Source organism: Ursus americanus, chromosome 9 (assembly GCF_024610735.1).
Source record: "Ursus americanus isolate L20-20 chromosome 9, mUrsAme1.1.p, whole genome shotgun sequence".
NCBI lineage: Eukaryota > Metazoa > Chordata > Mammalia > Carnivora > Ursidae > Ursus > Ursus americanus.
This window is the reverse complement of record NC_142135.1, coordinates 25013030-25028287: the sequence shown is the minus strand read 5'-3', so window position 1 is coordinate 25028287 and position 15258 is coordinate 25013030. Positions and strand designations below refer to the sequence as shown.

Genomic DNA, 15258 nt, shown 5'->3' with positions numbered 1-15258 from the left:
TCTGTATCTCCCACTCCCCGTCACCCATTTTTCCCATTCCCCCTTCTCCCCTCTACCAACCAACAGTTTGTTCTCTGTATTTGTAAGTCTGATACCTTTTGTTTGTGTTTATATTTGTTTTGTATTTTTCTTTAGATTCCACATATAAGTGAGATCATATGTTACTTGTCTTTCTCAGTCTGATTTATTTCACTTAGCATAATACACTTTAGGTCCATCCAGGTTGTTGCAAATGGCACAAACTCATCCTTTTTCATTGCTGCTTAACATTCCTCTGTGAGTGTCTGTGTATGTGTGCTCACACACACACATTTGTGTGTATACATATATTCCACATTTTTATCCTTTCCTCTACTTATGGAACACTTGGGTTGCTTCCGTATCTTGACTAGTGTAATAATGCTGCAATAAACATAGGGGTGCTTATATCTTTTTGAATTAGTGCTTTCATATTCTTTGGATAAATACCCAGTAGTGAAATTATTGGATTATATAGCATTTCGATTTTTAATTTCTTGGAGAACCTCCATATTGTTTCCCACTGTGGCTGCACCAATTTATATTTCCGCCAACAGTGCACAAGGGTTAGTTTTTCTTCACATACTTGTCAACACTTGTTACTTCTTGCCTTTTTTATTTTAGTCATTCTGACAGGTGTAAGGTGAGAGCTCACTGTGATTTTGATGTGAATATCCCTGATGACTACTGATGTTGAGCATTTTCTCATGTGTCTGTCAGCCATTTGCATGTCTTCTTTGAAAAAAATGTCTATTCAGGTCGTCTGCTCATTTTTAATCAGATTATTTGTTTTATTGTTGCTGAGCTGTATAAACTCTTTATGTATCATGGATATTAATCTATTTTCAGACATACGTTCCGTAAATATCTTCTTTCATTCAATAAGTTGCCTTTTCGTTTTGTTGATGGTTTCCTTTGCTGTGCAGCAGCTTTCTGTTTTGATGTCATCCCTATAGTTTATTTTTACTTTTGTTTTACTGGCCTTAGAGGACACATGTAGAAAAATTCTGCTATGACTGATGTCAGAGAAATTATCACCTATGTTCTCTTCTAGGATTTTTATGGTTTCAGGTCTCACACTTATGTCTTTACTCCATTTTGAGTTTATTTTTGTGGTGGTGTTAGAAAATAGCCCAGATTCATTCTTTTGCATGTAGTTGTCCAGTTTTCTCAGAACCATTTACTGAAGAGGCAGTCTTTTTCTCATTGTATAGTCTTGCCTCCTTTGTCATAAATTAATTGACCAAATAAGTTCATCTCTGGGCTCCCTATTTTGTTCCATCAATCCATGTGTCTATTTTGTTCCAGTACCATACTGTTTTGAATACTACAGCATTGTAGTATATCCTGAAATCTGGAATTGTGACACTTCCAGCTTTGCCTTTCTTTCTTAACATTGTTTTGGCTATTTGGGGTCTTTTGTGATTTCATTTAAATTTTAGTATTATTTGTTCTAGTTATTTGAAAAATACTGTTGGTATTTTGGTAGGGATTGAACTGAATGTGTAGATTTCTTTACACAGTATGGACATTTTAACATTAGTTTTTCCAATCCATGAACATGGAACATCTTCCCATTCATTTGTTGTCTTCAATTTCTTTCACCAATGTTTTACAGTTTTCAGAATACAGTTCCTTTACCTCCTTGGTTAAGTTTATTCCTAGGTATTGTATTTTTTTTTTTTTTTGGTGAAATTGCAAATGGAATTCTTTTCTTAATTTCTCTTTCTGATACTTATTAGTGTATAAAAATGCAACTAATTTCTGAGTATTAATTTTGTTTCCTACAACTTAATTCACTCATTACTTCTAATAGTTTTGTGGTGGAGTCTTTAACATTTTCTGTGTATATCATCATGTCGTCTGCAAAGTGACAGTTTAACTGCTTCCTTGCCAATATAGATGTGTTTTGTTTCTTTTTCTTGTCTGATTGGTGTGGCCAGTACTTCTAGTGAATAGAAGTGGTAAGAGTGGACATCCTTGTCTTCTTCTTGATATTAGAGGAAAAGCTCTGTTTTTTACCACTGAGAATTTTTCATATATGGTGTTTATTATGTTGAGGTAGGTTACCTCTAAACCTACTCTGTTCAAAGTTTTTTTTCACGAGCAGACGTTGAATTTTGATGCTTTTTCTGTACCTACTGAGATGACCCTATGATTTTTTTCCTTTCATTCAGGTAGTGTGATGTCATCACATTGATTGATCTGTATAGGTTTCACCATTCTTGCATCCCAGGGATAAATAAATTTTTATCATGGTGAATGGTCCTATTAATGCTGCAGAATTTGGTGTGCAAGCATTTCATTGAGAATTTTTGCATCTATATTCATTGGGGATATTGACTTATATTGGATTCAGGATATTGCTGGCCTCACGAAATGAAGTTGTATATGTCCCCTCCTTCAATTTTTGGGAAAAGTTTGAGAAACACCAATGTTAATTCTTCTTTAAATGTTTGGCAAAATTCACCAGTAAAGCCATCTAGTTCTGGGTTTTTCTTGTTGTTGGGAGATTTTTGATTACTGATTCAATCTCCTTACTAGTAATAGGTCTATTTAGATGTTCTACTTCTTCCTGATTCAGTCTTGGTAAGTTGTATGTTCCTTAGAATTTTCTATTTCTTTTAGGTTTTCTGGTTCATTGGCTTATAATTATTCATAGTAAGTAGCTTCTTATAATCCTTTGAATTTCTTTATTATCAACTGTAATGTCCTCTTTTTCAGTAATAATTTTGTTGGTTTGTGTCCTCTCTCCTTTCTTACCTTGGTTAGTCTAGCTGAGGGCTTGCCAGTTTTATCTTTTCAAAGAACTAACTCCTAGTTTGATTAATCTTTTCTACTATTTTTCTGTTTTCTATTTTATTTATTTCTGCTCTCATTTTTACTATTTCCTTTCTTCTTCTAATTTTGGGCTAAGTGTGTCCTTCGTTTTCTAGTTCCTTAAGGTGGATGGTTTCGTTGTATATTTGGGACCTTTCTTGATTCTCCATGTAGGCATTTATTGCAAGAACTTCCCTCTTAGAACTGTTTTTGCTGTATCTCATAAGTTCTGGAATGTTATTTTCCAGTTTTGTTTTTGTCACAGAAGTTTTTAATTCCTCCTATAAATTTTTCTTTTATTTTATTTGACAAAGAGAGAAAGACAGTGAGAGAGCACAAGCAGGGGAGCAGCAGAGAGATAGGGAGAAGTGGGCTCTCCACCAAGCAGGTAGCCCAATGCAGGGCTTGATACCAGTACCCTGGGATCATGACCTGAGCCAAAGGCAGGCACTTAACCAACTGAGTCACCCAGATGCTCCTCCTCCTGTAACTTCTTATTTGATTAATTGGTTGTTCAGGAGAGTGTTGTTTAATTTCCATGTGTTTGTGAATTTTCCATTTTTCTCATTATTGATTTCTAGTTTTGTGTCATTGTGGTCAGCAAAGATTTCTGGCATGATTTCAATCTTCTTGAATTTGCTATGACTTGTTTTGTGACCTAACATATGGTCTATCCTAGAAAACATTCCATGTTCACTTAAGAAGTATATGTATTCTTCATTGGATAGAATGTTCTGTATATGTCTGTTAGGTCCATTTCCTCTACAGTGTTGTCAAATCCACTGTTTCCTTATTGATTCTCTGTCTGGTTGCTGTATCCATTGTTAAGAATGGGATTTTAGTCTTTATTATATTGTATTACTATCTATTTCTCCTTTGAGCTATGTTACTTTTTGTTTTATACATACCTAAGTAGTCCAATTTGTAAATATTTACAATTGTTATACATTCTTGATGTACTGAGTCATTTATCATCAATGTTTGTTTTTAAGGTTAAAGTGAGTCTCACAGGAAGCATATTGTTGGCTTTTTTTTTAATCTGTTCAGCCATTTCTATGACTTATAATTGAAGAATTTAATCCATTTATATTTAATGTAATTATGGATAGGTAAGGACATACTATTGTCATTTTGTTTTCTGCTTGTTTTGTAGATCTATTGTTCCTTGTTTCTTATCCTACTGTCTTTTTTGTGTGTTTTGATGTCTTTTGTTATCTACATGCTCTGACTTCTTGCTCATGCTCTTTTATGTAATTACTGCAGGACATCCCCTTGTGGTTACCATCAGGCTTACATAAAATATCTAAAACTTATAACACCTTATTTTAAACAATAACAACTTACCTTCAAAACTCCAATAGAATTCATAAACTTTACACTTTTTCTTCCCCTCCCCCCACATTTTAGGTTGATGCTGTTATAATTTACATGTTTTTTTAAAAATTATTATGTAACTAATAACAGATTATTCCAGTGATGCTTATTTTTACTATGTCCATTTTTTTAACTTTTAAACTGAAATTTTAAGTGAATTATGCACCACTATTACTATATTGCAGAATCTATAACCATACATTAAACATCACCACTGAGATTTTTATTACCTTTATATGTATGACTACAACTTTAACATTTTTTCATTAATTTCTCTGATCACATAACCTAAGAGTAGGACTTCAAACTCACCATAAAACTAAATGACTTACAGGCAGAAGTTGCTAACACAGAAATATTCCTGTATGCACATAATCAGTATTTTTATAATCACCGAGGAAATTATAAGAAAATCCTTGGAGAAGTAAGATATCTTATGGGACATGCTATGATTTGCCTACCATTTTGTGTGCTAATCTCCAAGGTGAGACTCTTAACAGCTGTGTTTTGAAATCCTAAAAGCCTTTTTTCTAATTTGAAACGTCTATGGAGCATAACAGGCTTTCAAAGGGAAAAATGCTGCCAAAAAGATATAGAAACTGCCAGTGATTTTTATGCTGAAAAATAAATTAAAAATTTAAATGTCTCTTAAAATGATAACCAAATGTCTGGGAAAGCTCAGCTTCTGGAATCCTTACCTTACACAGACTTTCCTTCTGTAGGAAAGGCCTTGTCTGATACCTTCTCTTTAAAGCAATGTCACTAGACAGGGACAGGAATTTGCCTCCTCTTCGAGAACAAAGAAAAATTTTGGCTCCAAAATTTGGGTTTTTATTTGGACTATTAAAACACTGGTATAGCTTAGTAATGAAACAGCGGGGTACATGCTTCTCATCTGATAATATTAAAACACTACTATTGTCAAGAAAAGCTGACAAACATGATGAGAATCTATTACACTTTTGAATGTGGACCCACCTTCATCTGTTCTCCTAAAATGAGCTTTCTAAATATCCTAGTATATTCACTTGTATGTCTTACTTTGGTAATTGCAAAGAGATCACTAATAAATAGGAGCTCCCAGAAGTGTTCCATCTATTCCCACAAAAATCTTCTAAAGAATAGACTACACTGTGGCACTTCCTTCCTTACCACACAGCTATTCCCTATTGTTTTGAAAAATTTTTAAGATTTTATTCTTAGGTAATCTCTACATGCAGTGTGGGGGCTTGAACTCACAACCCTGAGGTCAAGAGTCATACACACCTCCAACTGAGCCAGCCAGGCACTCCTCCTAATATTTTGTACTCTGATTTTTTGCATCATCTCTTAAGTTACCAATGACTACTCCATCCCTAAATTAATTTTCTCTGTTCTCATTTCCCTCAACTCTTCTGTCACTATTGTAATCTCTTTTTTGGTTTTACTAGCTAAGGAGGATCTTGGTTTCTCTGAGTCTAGTCATTCTACCACCTATCCACTTTTTTCTCGAATCCACTTTCTCCTCCTTTTCCCTAAAAAAAAAAAGCTTTGCTCCATGTTCCTTATTCAAAACTCTCCTCTTCTACTATATATTCTGCTTTAGGAATATCACTACCTCTTGAAGGCTTCGATAATCATGACTTTCCCTTTTTTTTTTGTTTTTTAGGTCTTTATTATTTTCATTCTTCAGAGACACAGATCTTTATTTTCAACTTTTTAGAAACTGAACTGGTCTTTCCTCTAAAACAAGCATACATTATTACAAGAGAAAGAGTATGGAATTTGGAATTCAATGAACTTAATTTTAAATCTTGTTACTCTTTTTACTTGACTTGCAGAAGCTATTTATTCTCCCCAAAGATCTGTTTCCTCTTTAATAAAAACAGAATGACATAAAATTTTACTGTTATAGCAAAGGACTAAATATCTAACAGTTATAAAATTGCCTGGTAAAGTACCCAGACTAAAGTAGAGCTCAATAAATGCCCAGATACCTTTCTCCTCCTCATTTTAGTATGATTTTTCCAATGCATTCAAATTTCAAAATCTTTATTCTTTCCCCAAATTCTGCAACCCTTTGATTCTACTTCTTCAATCTTATTAATTGATTCCTTTCAATTCTCATTGTCTCCATCTTACTTAACACCCTTAAAATTTCTCATCTGGACAATAGCAATGGTTTCCTATTCTATTTACAAGATGTATTACACTTAGTTTTTCAGGTAAAGATTTTTATTGCATAGCTACTGCTATATTACCCTCCATCAAAAAACTTGTATCTCTAGGGTGCCTGGGTGGCTCAGTCAGTTAAGCATACTACTCCTGATTTTGGCTCAGGTCATGATCTCAGGGTCATGAGATCAACCCCTCTGTTGGGCTCCATGCTGGTCACAGAGACTGCTTGGAATTCAGTCTTTCTCTCTCTCCCCTCCCTATCTCCCAACATACTCTCTCTCTTTCTCACTAAAAGAACAAAAAAATTGAATCTCTTCATAGCTCATGGAATTGAGAAGTGATATAATATCAATTATCATATACAGAAATACCATAGCTTGAAAGCACTTTCACAACTATTATTCAGTTGCTTGTTAAAACATTATACACGTTGGGGTGCCTGGGTGGCTCAGTCGGTTAAGTGTCAGACTCTTGGTTTTGGCTCAAGTCCTGAGCCTGCATCGAGCTCCATAGTGAGGAGTCTGCTCGTCCCTCTCCGTCTGCTCCTCCCCTCTGCTCTCACACTCTATCTCAAATACATAAATAAAAAATCTTTTAAAAAAATATACATGGCATATTCCTATTTTGCTAATGAGTAAACCTGTATGCCAGAAGTTTGTGCACTTAGCCGTAATAAAGGTAGGCCTGAACCCAGAGCTTATGGCTTGCAATTTGATGCTTTTTTCCTTTTGTTTATACATTTGCATTCTAGCATTTAAGTTCCTTCTTAATACAGTCCAAACCTAACTTTCTGACATTATATTTTCAATTCTGCCATATTGTGTTACAGGAATGCTAGACGTGTCACTTACAGAAAATAGATCATTTTAGTTATGTGAAGTGTATTTTTAAAAAGAGATTTTTAAAAAAGCTACTATTCTCTTAAAATAACCAGTTGCTTAAGGCAAACTGTTCTTCCAAACGCCTCTACCCTTTATCAGCTCAGCAATACAGCACATGTTATTCTAGTATGTGATCCTGCCAATCTTTTCCTATAAGAATCCTGTCCATTCTTCAAATGGATTTTTATCTTCTTTATTTTCCCATAATTTATATCCAGGTTCTCTTGGCTCATATGACTTGAACGATGTTCAGTTGTGTGCTTTCTCATACCACCATACTGGAATTTATTCTATTTCTTGAAAGCAGATACCACATTATTTTTTTTTCATCACCAAGCCAAAAATAGTTTAGATGCTTAAGAAAAGGCTGCTGAGTAAGCCTGCACTGCAACCTTCCTCTCATATTATGTTTTAAGACTAATGCAATTAAGACTTGTATTGTTGTCCATATGGAAGGAAGTTTCTGGCATCTTTGAGAAGATTCTTTAAAAGACATATTACCTAGGTCTGAGAACAGAGTATGGAAGCATAAATGTTCTATTGTTTCTTGGAGCCCAGATTGCTCAGAACAATATTACCATATTAAAACTAGCTCCTATAAAAAACAAAAAAGTGTATTTTAAGCTGTATAAATATGCAGAACAAATAGTGAGGCTACAGTTTTAAAAGTTACATCAATTGTGTTATTTAAGCTAACAGGATATTTAGAAAAATGTGATTTACAAAAATACTCAACATGGGTAGGCAGTCTAAAAAGAAAATAAATAACACAAATAACAAGCTTTAGCACTTACACTATGCACACCTTCTGAGGAACTTAGCATTTTATCTATACTTGCCTATTCTCATTGTCTCCTCATTACTGGAGGGGAAAAACAAGCTGTTTTTGCTATGTTATGATGAAAGCACCAAAAAGAAAAGGTGATGCAAGAAATAGAGGCCACAAATAATTTAAATTGTGTTAATCTTTCACTGAAGTACAGTTTAAAGTATACATATTTAGAAATACATTAAAATATTCCAACTAGAAAATAATTTTTGATGAATAAAACTATTTATAGATAAGGCAAGTATCTTGGCCTATGCAATGTGGGAATACTTGATGTATACTAAATCTATAAAAATGAGATTTCATGTATAAAATGGCACTTTTTGAAAAATTAAATTATAATAAAATGAAATATTAAGAACACTTTCTAGTGTCATCATTAATGATTAAAAAAACACATAAAAGCAGAATTCAATGTCAGATCTGTCAGATTTTCCAAACGCTGCATTCGAATACTCAGATGTAGTGTTCCGTAACTTTCATAGTAGAACACTGTTTTATTGAGTATATGTGATTTTTATTAAATAAAATTCCATTATTATAATGGAAATGCTATGTGACCTAGAAAAAGTGGAACAAGTGATCTGACCTTAATATGAGATGGATTATACCAATGAAATAGTGAGAGTAAGAGAAAAAATAAGAAATAAAACACAAGAAGAGATATCTGAATAATAATCTTTTTAGTTTAAACAATATGGAAAATATAAGAGACAGGCAAGAAATTTGGAGTAGAAAAAAGGAGGAAAAGATCTATCAAACCACTGATAAACCAAACATAAAAACAAAAGAAAGGACTTCCATGTGCTGCAGATTATGCTAGCATTTTCTTTATAAAAGGCTCTTTGTAGAATTATTAACTATACTCAATTGCATTCCTCCATAGTCAATCCATAAGGAAGTTGTGTTGATTCTATTTCCAAGGATATTCTATGCCCAATACTCTTCATTTCAATTAAAACCTTCCTTGAGAGTTTCAGTTCAAGACCATGAATCAAGAAGATCCTGAACTCACCTCCTCCCAAGGACGCACTGAGTCTTCAGCTACATATGACAGTTACCTCTTTAAAAAAACAACAACAACAAACCTAAAGGCTGGCTAAGTGACCACTACACATCATGCAAACAAGAAATCCATGTCAAAGAGGGTATGAGAAGTTGGGACACAATCTCACAATAAATCCTACCCCTGATGGAGCAACTCACAACTGGGAATAAACTCAAAACCCAGAGATTTTCACTGAGGATCAAAGAATTTGAACCTCACATCAGGCACCCCATTTTTAACACATGTGCTTGAGAGATGAGGCCCTCCAAAACATCTAACTTTGAAAACCAATGGGGCTTGCATCCTGAGACCCACAAGATTGTAACAATATGAGAGGTAGCTCTTAAAGGTCACAAGTGCTCAGATTCACCTGCCCCCAGGCCCATTCAGAGGCAGCTACTGGTGACTAGACTTAAAGTGATGAAGGCTCACTTACTTTATTGAAGTATCAGCCTCGGGAGCAGGCATCTAATTTAACACATACATCTAGAAATTTGCTGGAATACCCTCCTGGACGGAGACTGGCAAGTGCCATCTTCACACTCTCCTTTTGCTGTGCTCCAGAGCACTAGTATTTCTCAGAAGGGAGCTTTTACAGGCATCTGGCACCCTGACTTTTGTGGTTATCATCCAGGAGACACTCTTAACTGCCTGGCTCTGGAGGCTAAGGGAGCTTGCATTTCTGGTCCCACAACACTCTAATAGTGCCACCCAGAAAGCAGTTTACACCCCTGTCTGGCACCCCTATACTGTGACTACTGCCAGGGGACATCTCTACATTGCCTGGCTCTTATGGCAAGTGGGACTTATATTTGTGGGTCCCACAGGACTACAGCCAATGGAGAAAGGGTTCCTAAATAGCTACCACCCCAAGGCACAGCAAGAGACAGTAGAAACAGGTCTTTCTGTGAAGGAGACCAATTCGCTAACCATCATGACTGTAAACTGAGGAGCTTGATATTAACTTAACACACATTTTGGGGCCAACTATAATTCTTTCCAGAAACTTTGGAGGTCAGATGTAATCTTTGCACTCACCCCCAGCCATGCTCCAGGGCACTAGAGTCTCCTAGAGGGGAGCTTTACATACATTCGGAGCCCTGTTTTTTTATTTTTGGTATCTGGGTTTTTGTGGCTACCACCAAGGGTACACTCCTTGATTTCCTGGCTCCCTGGTGGCTAAGGTGGAGGGTGGTTTCATTAATGGGTCCATAGGATTGCGGGAGACAAACATTTCTTGGCAGGCTATAGCCCCAGGCACTGTGCAAACAGTGGACTGAGGCACAACCTCTAGTCCTTCTATAAAGGAGGCTTTTTTACCTTTTTTGGAGCTATGGCCTGAGGGGAGGGCTTCGGGTTTGGCCCACATCTGCTGGTCTGTAGAACTGCTCTCAGGGAACACAGGCTATGGACACCATCTTGATAAAAAGCTTTCAACAAAGCAGGTATAAAGGAAGCCATATAGGACAAGCCCAAAACTAATATGACATTCAACATTGAAAAGATGAAAGTGTTTCCTCTAGGACCAGGAACAAGACAAGGATGCCCACTCTTGCCACTTTTATTTATCATAGTATTGGAAGTCCTAGACAGAGCAGTTAGGCAAAAAAGATATAAAGGGCGTACAAATTGATAGGAAGAAGTAAAACTGTCACTATTTGCAGATGGCATAAAATCATATATAGAAAACCCTAAACATGTCATTAACAAACTGTTAGACTAATAAACAGTTTCAGTAATTTTGTAGGATACACTAATAACAAACTATCAGAAAGACAAATAGAGAAAACAATTCCATTTATAATCGCATCAAAAAAATAGCTAGAAATAAATTTAACCAAGGATGTGAAAGACCTGTATATTGAAAACTACCAGACACTGATGAAAGAAACAAAGACTACAGAACGCCACCATTATTCTTCTGCTTTATGTAATCTGATGATCCGGATCTATTACTTATCTGAAGTGTCTCTTCATGCTATTTCAATTTTTTTCAACCTGTCACTCCAATGAAATCATTCGTGTCTATAATCTTCATGCTGTCAAATTTAAGAGACAGTCTTCTGTCCTCTTATTCTCAGTTTTTCAATAGCATCCAACACTCCTCAACCTCTTTTCAAGAACTTCCTGCTTTTGTTTCATTCCTATTCCTCTCGCCACTCACGAGCATGATTTGATAGCTCCTTGTATTCCATCAAATCATCAGATAGCATCGATCTTTGGGACTATGTCATACATTGTCTCATCTTTGTATGAAGTCTAAATAATGTCATCTATCATGCTGCTTTAATATGTTTTATAATATGTACATGCTGATAGTCGGTGATTACCTCTGAATTTCAGATCTGTTCAACTACAAATTTAATATATCTATGTGGAAATCTCTAAGTTATTTAAAGTTTAAAATCTCAAAAGTGAACTCTTCATTTTTCTCCTCAAAACTCTGGACTTCTACACTTAATTTTTTTCTTTAAGATTTTATTTGTTTGACAGAGAGAGAGAGCACAAGCAAGGAGAGGGACAGAGGGAGACGGAGAATCAGAGTCCCCACTGAGCAGGGAGCCAACATGGGGCTCAATTCCAAACTTTGGGATCATGACCTGAACCAAAGGCAGATGCTTAACTGACTGAGCCAGCCAGAGGTGTCCCCACACTTAATGAAATATTATCATTCATTCCAGTCTCATGATATTTAAGCCCAGAAAATTAAGGATTATCTTTTATTTTTCTTACTTTCCACATCAAACTGTCATTGGATACTAAAAACTGTATATCTTTCTTGAGTTTGTCTAGTTCACTGACATCACCATAGCTCAAGTCTCCATCATCTTACACCCAGACCACTCCAGTCATCTTCTAACTAAAACTTCTGTTTTCTTCACTACATCTATCAAAAATATAAAGCATGATCTACTGAAAATATAAATGAGATCACACCACTCTTTTACAATTCTTTGTAGTTTCCTATTATTTGTAGGTGAGTTAAATAGCCTAGGAGTGACTATGGTGAACCAGAGAAACCTTGCTCACCCTAATGGGAACAGGCATTAACTGGTTCCAGTAGATGTTTCCATGAAGGTACATTAGTTTCACCTGCCAGATCTAACAAGGAAATACAAAAATCTTTTTGAGTGTGTGCGCGTGTGTGTGTGTGTGTGTGTGTGTGTATGTGTAACCTCCTAATTTTTAAATGTTGGCTCTCATTTTTTCAAAACACTGTGAGCTTAAAATATATCATCAGTCCAGATTAGACTGAAGGGCTGCCAATTTGCTTCCTCAGCAGAAGAGACTTGGTTTTTCCTTATCGCCTCAACTTCATTCTATGCTTTTCTCTCATTTACATTCTATAATTTAGACTCAATGATCTTTATTTTCCTGGAATAGCTCATTAAGCTCTTCCTCAATGTGGGGCTCTTTCTTACAGTATAGATGCATAAAATTCTGGTATCAGTGAGAGTGGGACCTTCTCAAAATGTGTGGGATCCCCCCTGATAGTTTTATTCTCTTACAGTTTTTTTTTTAATTACTGCATTTTTTTATTTCACAGTACTGTCCTAAATTTGTAATTACAACTGCATGTGACATTTAACTGTCTTTTCTGCCATTAAATTCTGAGAACTATGGGGGCTGTGTACTATGTCTGCTTTTGTGTGTTTTATTTGTTCCTAGTATAGGACCAGGAACATAACAGGCAAACAATATATGTAGATAATGAATACATAAATGTTCACTGGATTTCTCTTCCTCTCGATATCACATTCTGATCATCCTCTAAGACCTAGCTCAATGTTAACCTCCTATGACCCTTTCTCCCAGCCTCCAAAAATGCCATACCTCCTCTGTGTGTTTGTAACATCTCACACATTCTTAATGATTTTGTTTTAGTCTGTGAGCTTCTTTTTTTAAGGATTTATTTATTTGAGAGAGAGAGAGAAAGAGAATGCGCAGGAGGGAAAGGCAGAGGGAGAGAGAGAGAATCTCAAGCAAAGATTGTCCACTGAATGAATTACATTCTGTAATTCTTTTTTAAAAAATTACAACTGTATTTATGTTGTAATCATACTATTTTTTCTTCCTCTCCACGTATAGCAAAATGTAACTTTAAGTCATCTTGAAAGATCCATGAGGACAAAATTTCCATAGGTCTCTATTGTATGAACGATCTACCCACTCCCTCCCAGCAGGATATTCTTTAGTCCTTTATATAAATAATATAAAGAAGTAAAAATTGTAAATGTGCATTAGGTGTAAGTATAATCATTATCAATAATTTTATTAAAAATTTATATATCATGGATACTTTGTAAAAACAAGTATTTGTGAATGTTAGTTAAATTATCAGTTAATATTTTACAGCATTCTTGGTATTTATAAAATGCTACAATAATCAGAGGTCTACTAAAATTTCAAGATTTTTAAAAAATACTGTTTCATAGTTATGAGATTAATGCCTACATACTGCATGTATTCTCTTGGTTGTTAAACTTAATTTTGGATTAAAAAAATAAATACTAATTTTAAGATCCAGATACAACATATTCAGTTATGTCTACTTCTGTAAAATACTTATGTTTGTAGAACATTTGCAGGAAGGTTTCACAGGCAGTACCTCATTTGAAACTCACCATTAGATGTGTTAAATTTGATTTGCATGTTACAGAACAGGAAACTCAGGCAGACAGGATTCAGTTACTTACTTAAGATCAGACAACTTTTAAGCAGAATTTGAATTCTAACTCAAGTCTTTCAAATCCAAAGCCCATGATTTTTCACTTACTATATAATATGACAAGAAATTGATTGTTTAAAATCCAGAAAAGTATCCTAATAAAATTGGTATGTTAAACACTTTAAACTAATGAAATATTAATAGTAACAAATAAATAAAATCTAGCTGCTATTATTTTAAATCACCCAGTCTTCATTCCCATATTATTAATTTTTAAATTTTAAGTTAAAATAAACTTTGACAAAATAACGAAATAAACAATACAAAATATTACCTAAAATCTGATCCAACTCTCTTTCCATTTTCTGGTTCTCCTGGATCTGGGCATAGATTGGAAGCTGTTTTAATACCTCCCTCATTTACTGTAACAGAAGGGAAAAAAAAAAAAAAGAATCAAAACTTGATTAGAAAATCAAGAAAAATGTTAGCTGAAAAATTTACATAAAATATATTCTTATATTTTTATAATCACTATAGTTTAAATGTAGAAAGGTTAAATATAATTTTATAACTCAGTAATAAAGACAAAGCATTTTTGCTATTAGCGGACCTGTAAGTTCAACGTTCATCTTCAATGACATGCTATTCTGAGTATTAACACATTAACAGTTAACACTTCATTTATAATTACTACCAAACTGCAAAATCTCTGGAAATGCATTCCCAGGGTATCAGTGCCAGAGTTTCCATTAATTATTGGCAGTAAAGCAGTCACTACCAGTTATGACAGTGTCATCTGGGTACCTATTATTTTTAAAGTACCAATGGAAAAACAAGACCCTATGGGAAAAGTTTAAGATTGTTAGCACTTCTTATTTGGCATATAATGAAGTAGTGTGCTCTGCCAGCGTTAAAGTAAGACTATGGTTCTAATTACCAAACATGTCAATGAATTATGATATAATGTTGAAAACCTAAATAATGGCCTTTCCGCCTAGGAATATACATGATTATGTTTTACTTGCCACTGTACACATTTTCAGCAGTTTCTCTAGAACACTCAATTAATGAAAGATTTATTAATATTTTCGATGAATGTGATCACAGTGGGTAACTAAATCCCCAAGACAGATATCTTAATGGGAAGATTTTTAAACCTGATAGTTCTAATATACGTGAGTGATATTATTTCATAAATTCAATCTCTTAATGAACTGGAGAATAACTGCTATTTTGCTCTTCATCAACTTATCTGCTTTTTGAGAAAAGAATTGTACCTGATCAGAGATTCCACAGAGAAAAAAATCTAAACTTTGTAATGTTTCTCAACCCATACTGTGGATCTGACCCACTTATGGAACTTTCTTTAAAGAATGAAGATGTGTATTTCTACCTCTAGATATTCTAACGCAATTACTCTAGGGCAGGACCCTGGGCATCAGTTCTGTGTTTGTATTTCAGT

The 15258-nt window shown here is 34.7% G+C and overlaps 1 protein-coding gene across 4 annotated transcripts in view; it reads right to left on the bottom strand.

Annotated features, from left to right (window-relative positions):
- CSMD3 (CUB and Sushi multiple domains 3) overlaps positions 1–15258 on the bottom strand; it is a 1146349-nt gene that overhangs the window by 646427 nt on the left and 484664 nt on the right. For all 4 annotated transcript variants that reach the window (XM_045805628.2, XM_087864412.1, XM_045805629.2 and 1 more), the window contains one exon: positions 14131–14218. In XM_045805628.2, coding sequence (XP_045661584.1) covers positions 14131–14218 — 88 coding nt within the window. The remainder of the gene's footprint in view (positions 1–14130; positions 14219–15258) is intronic.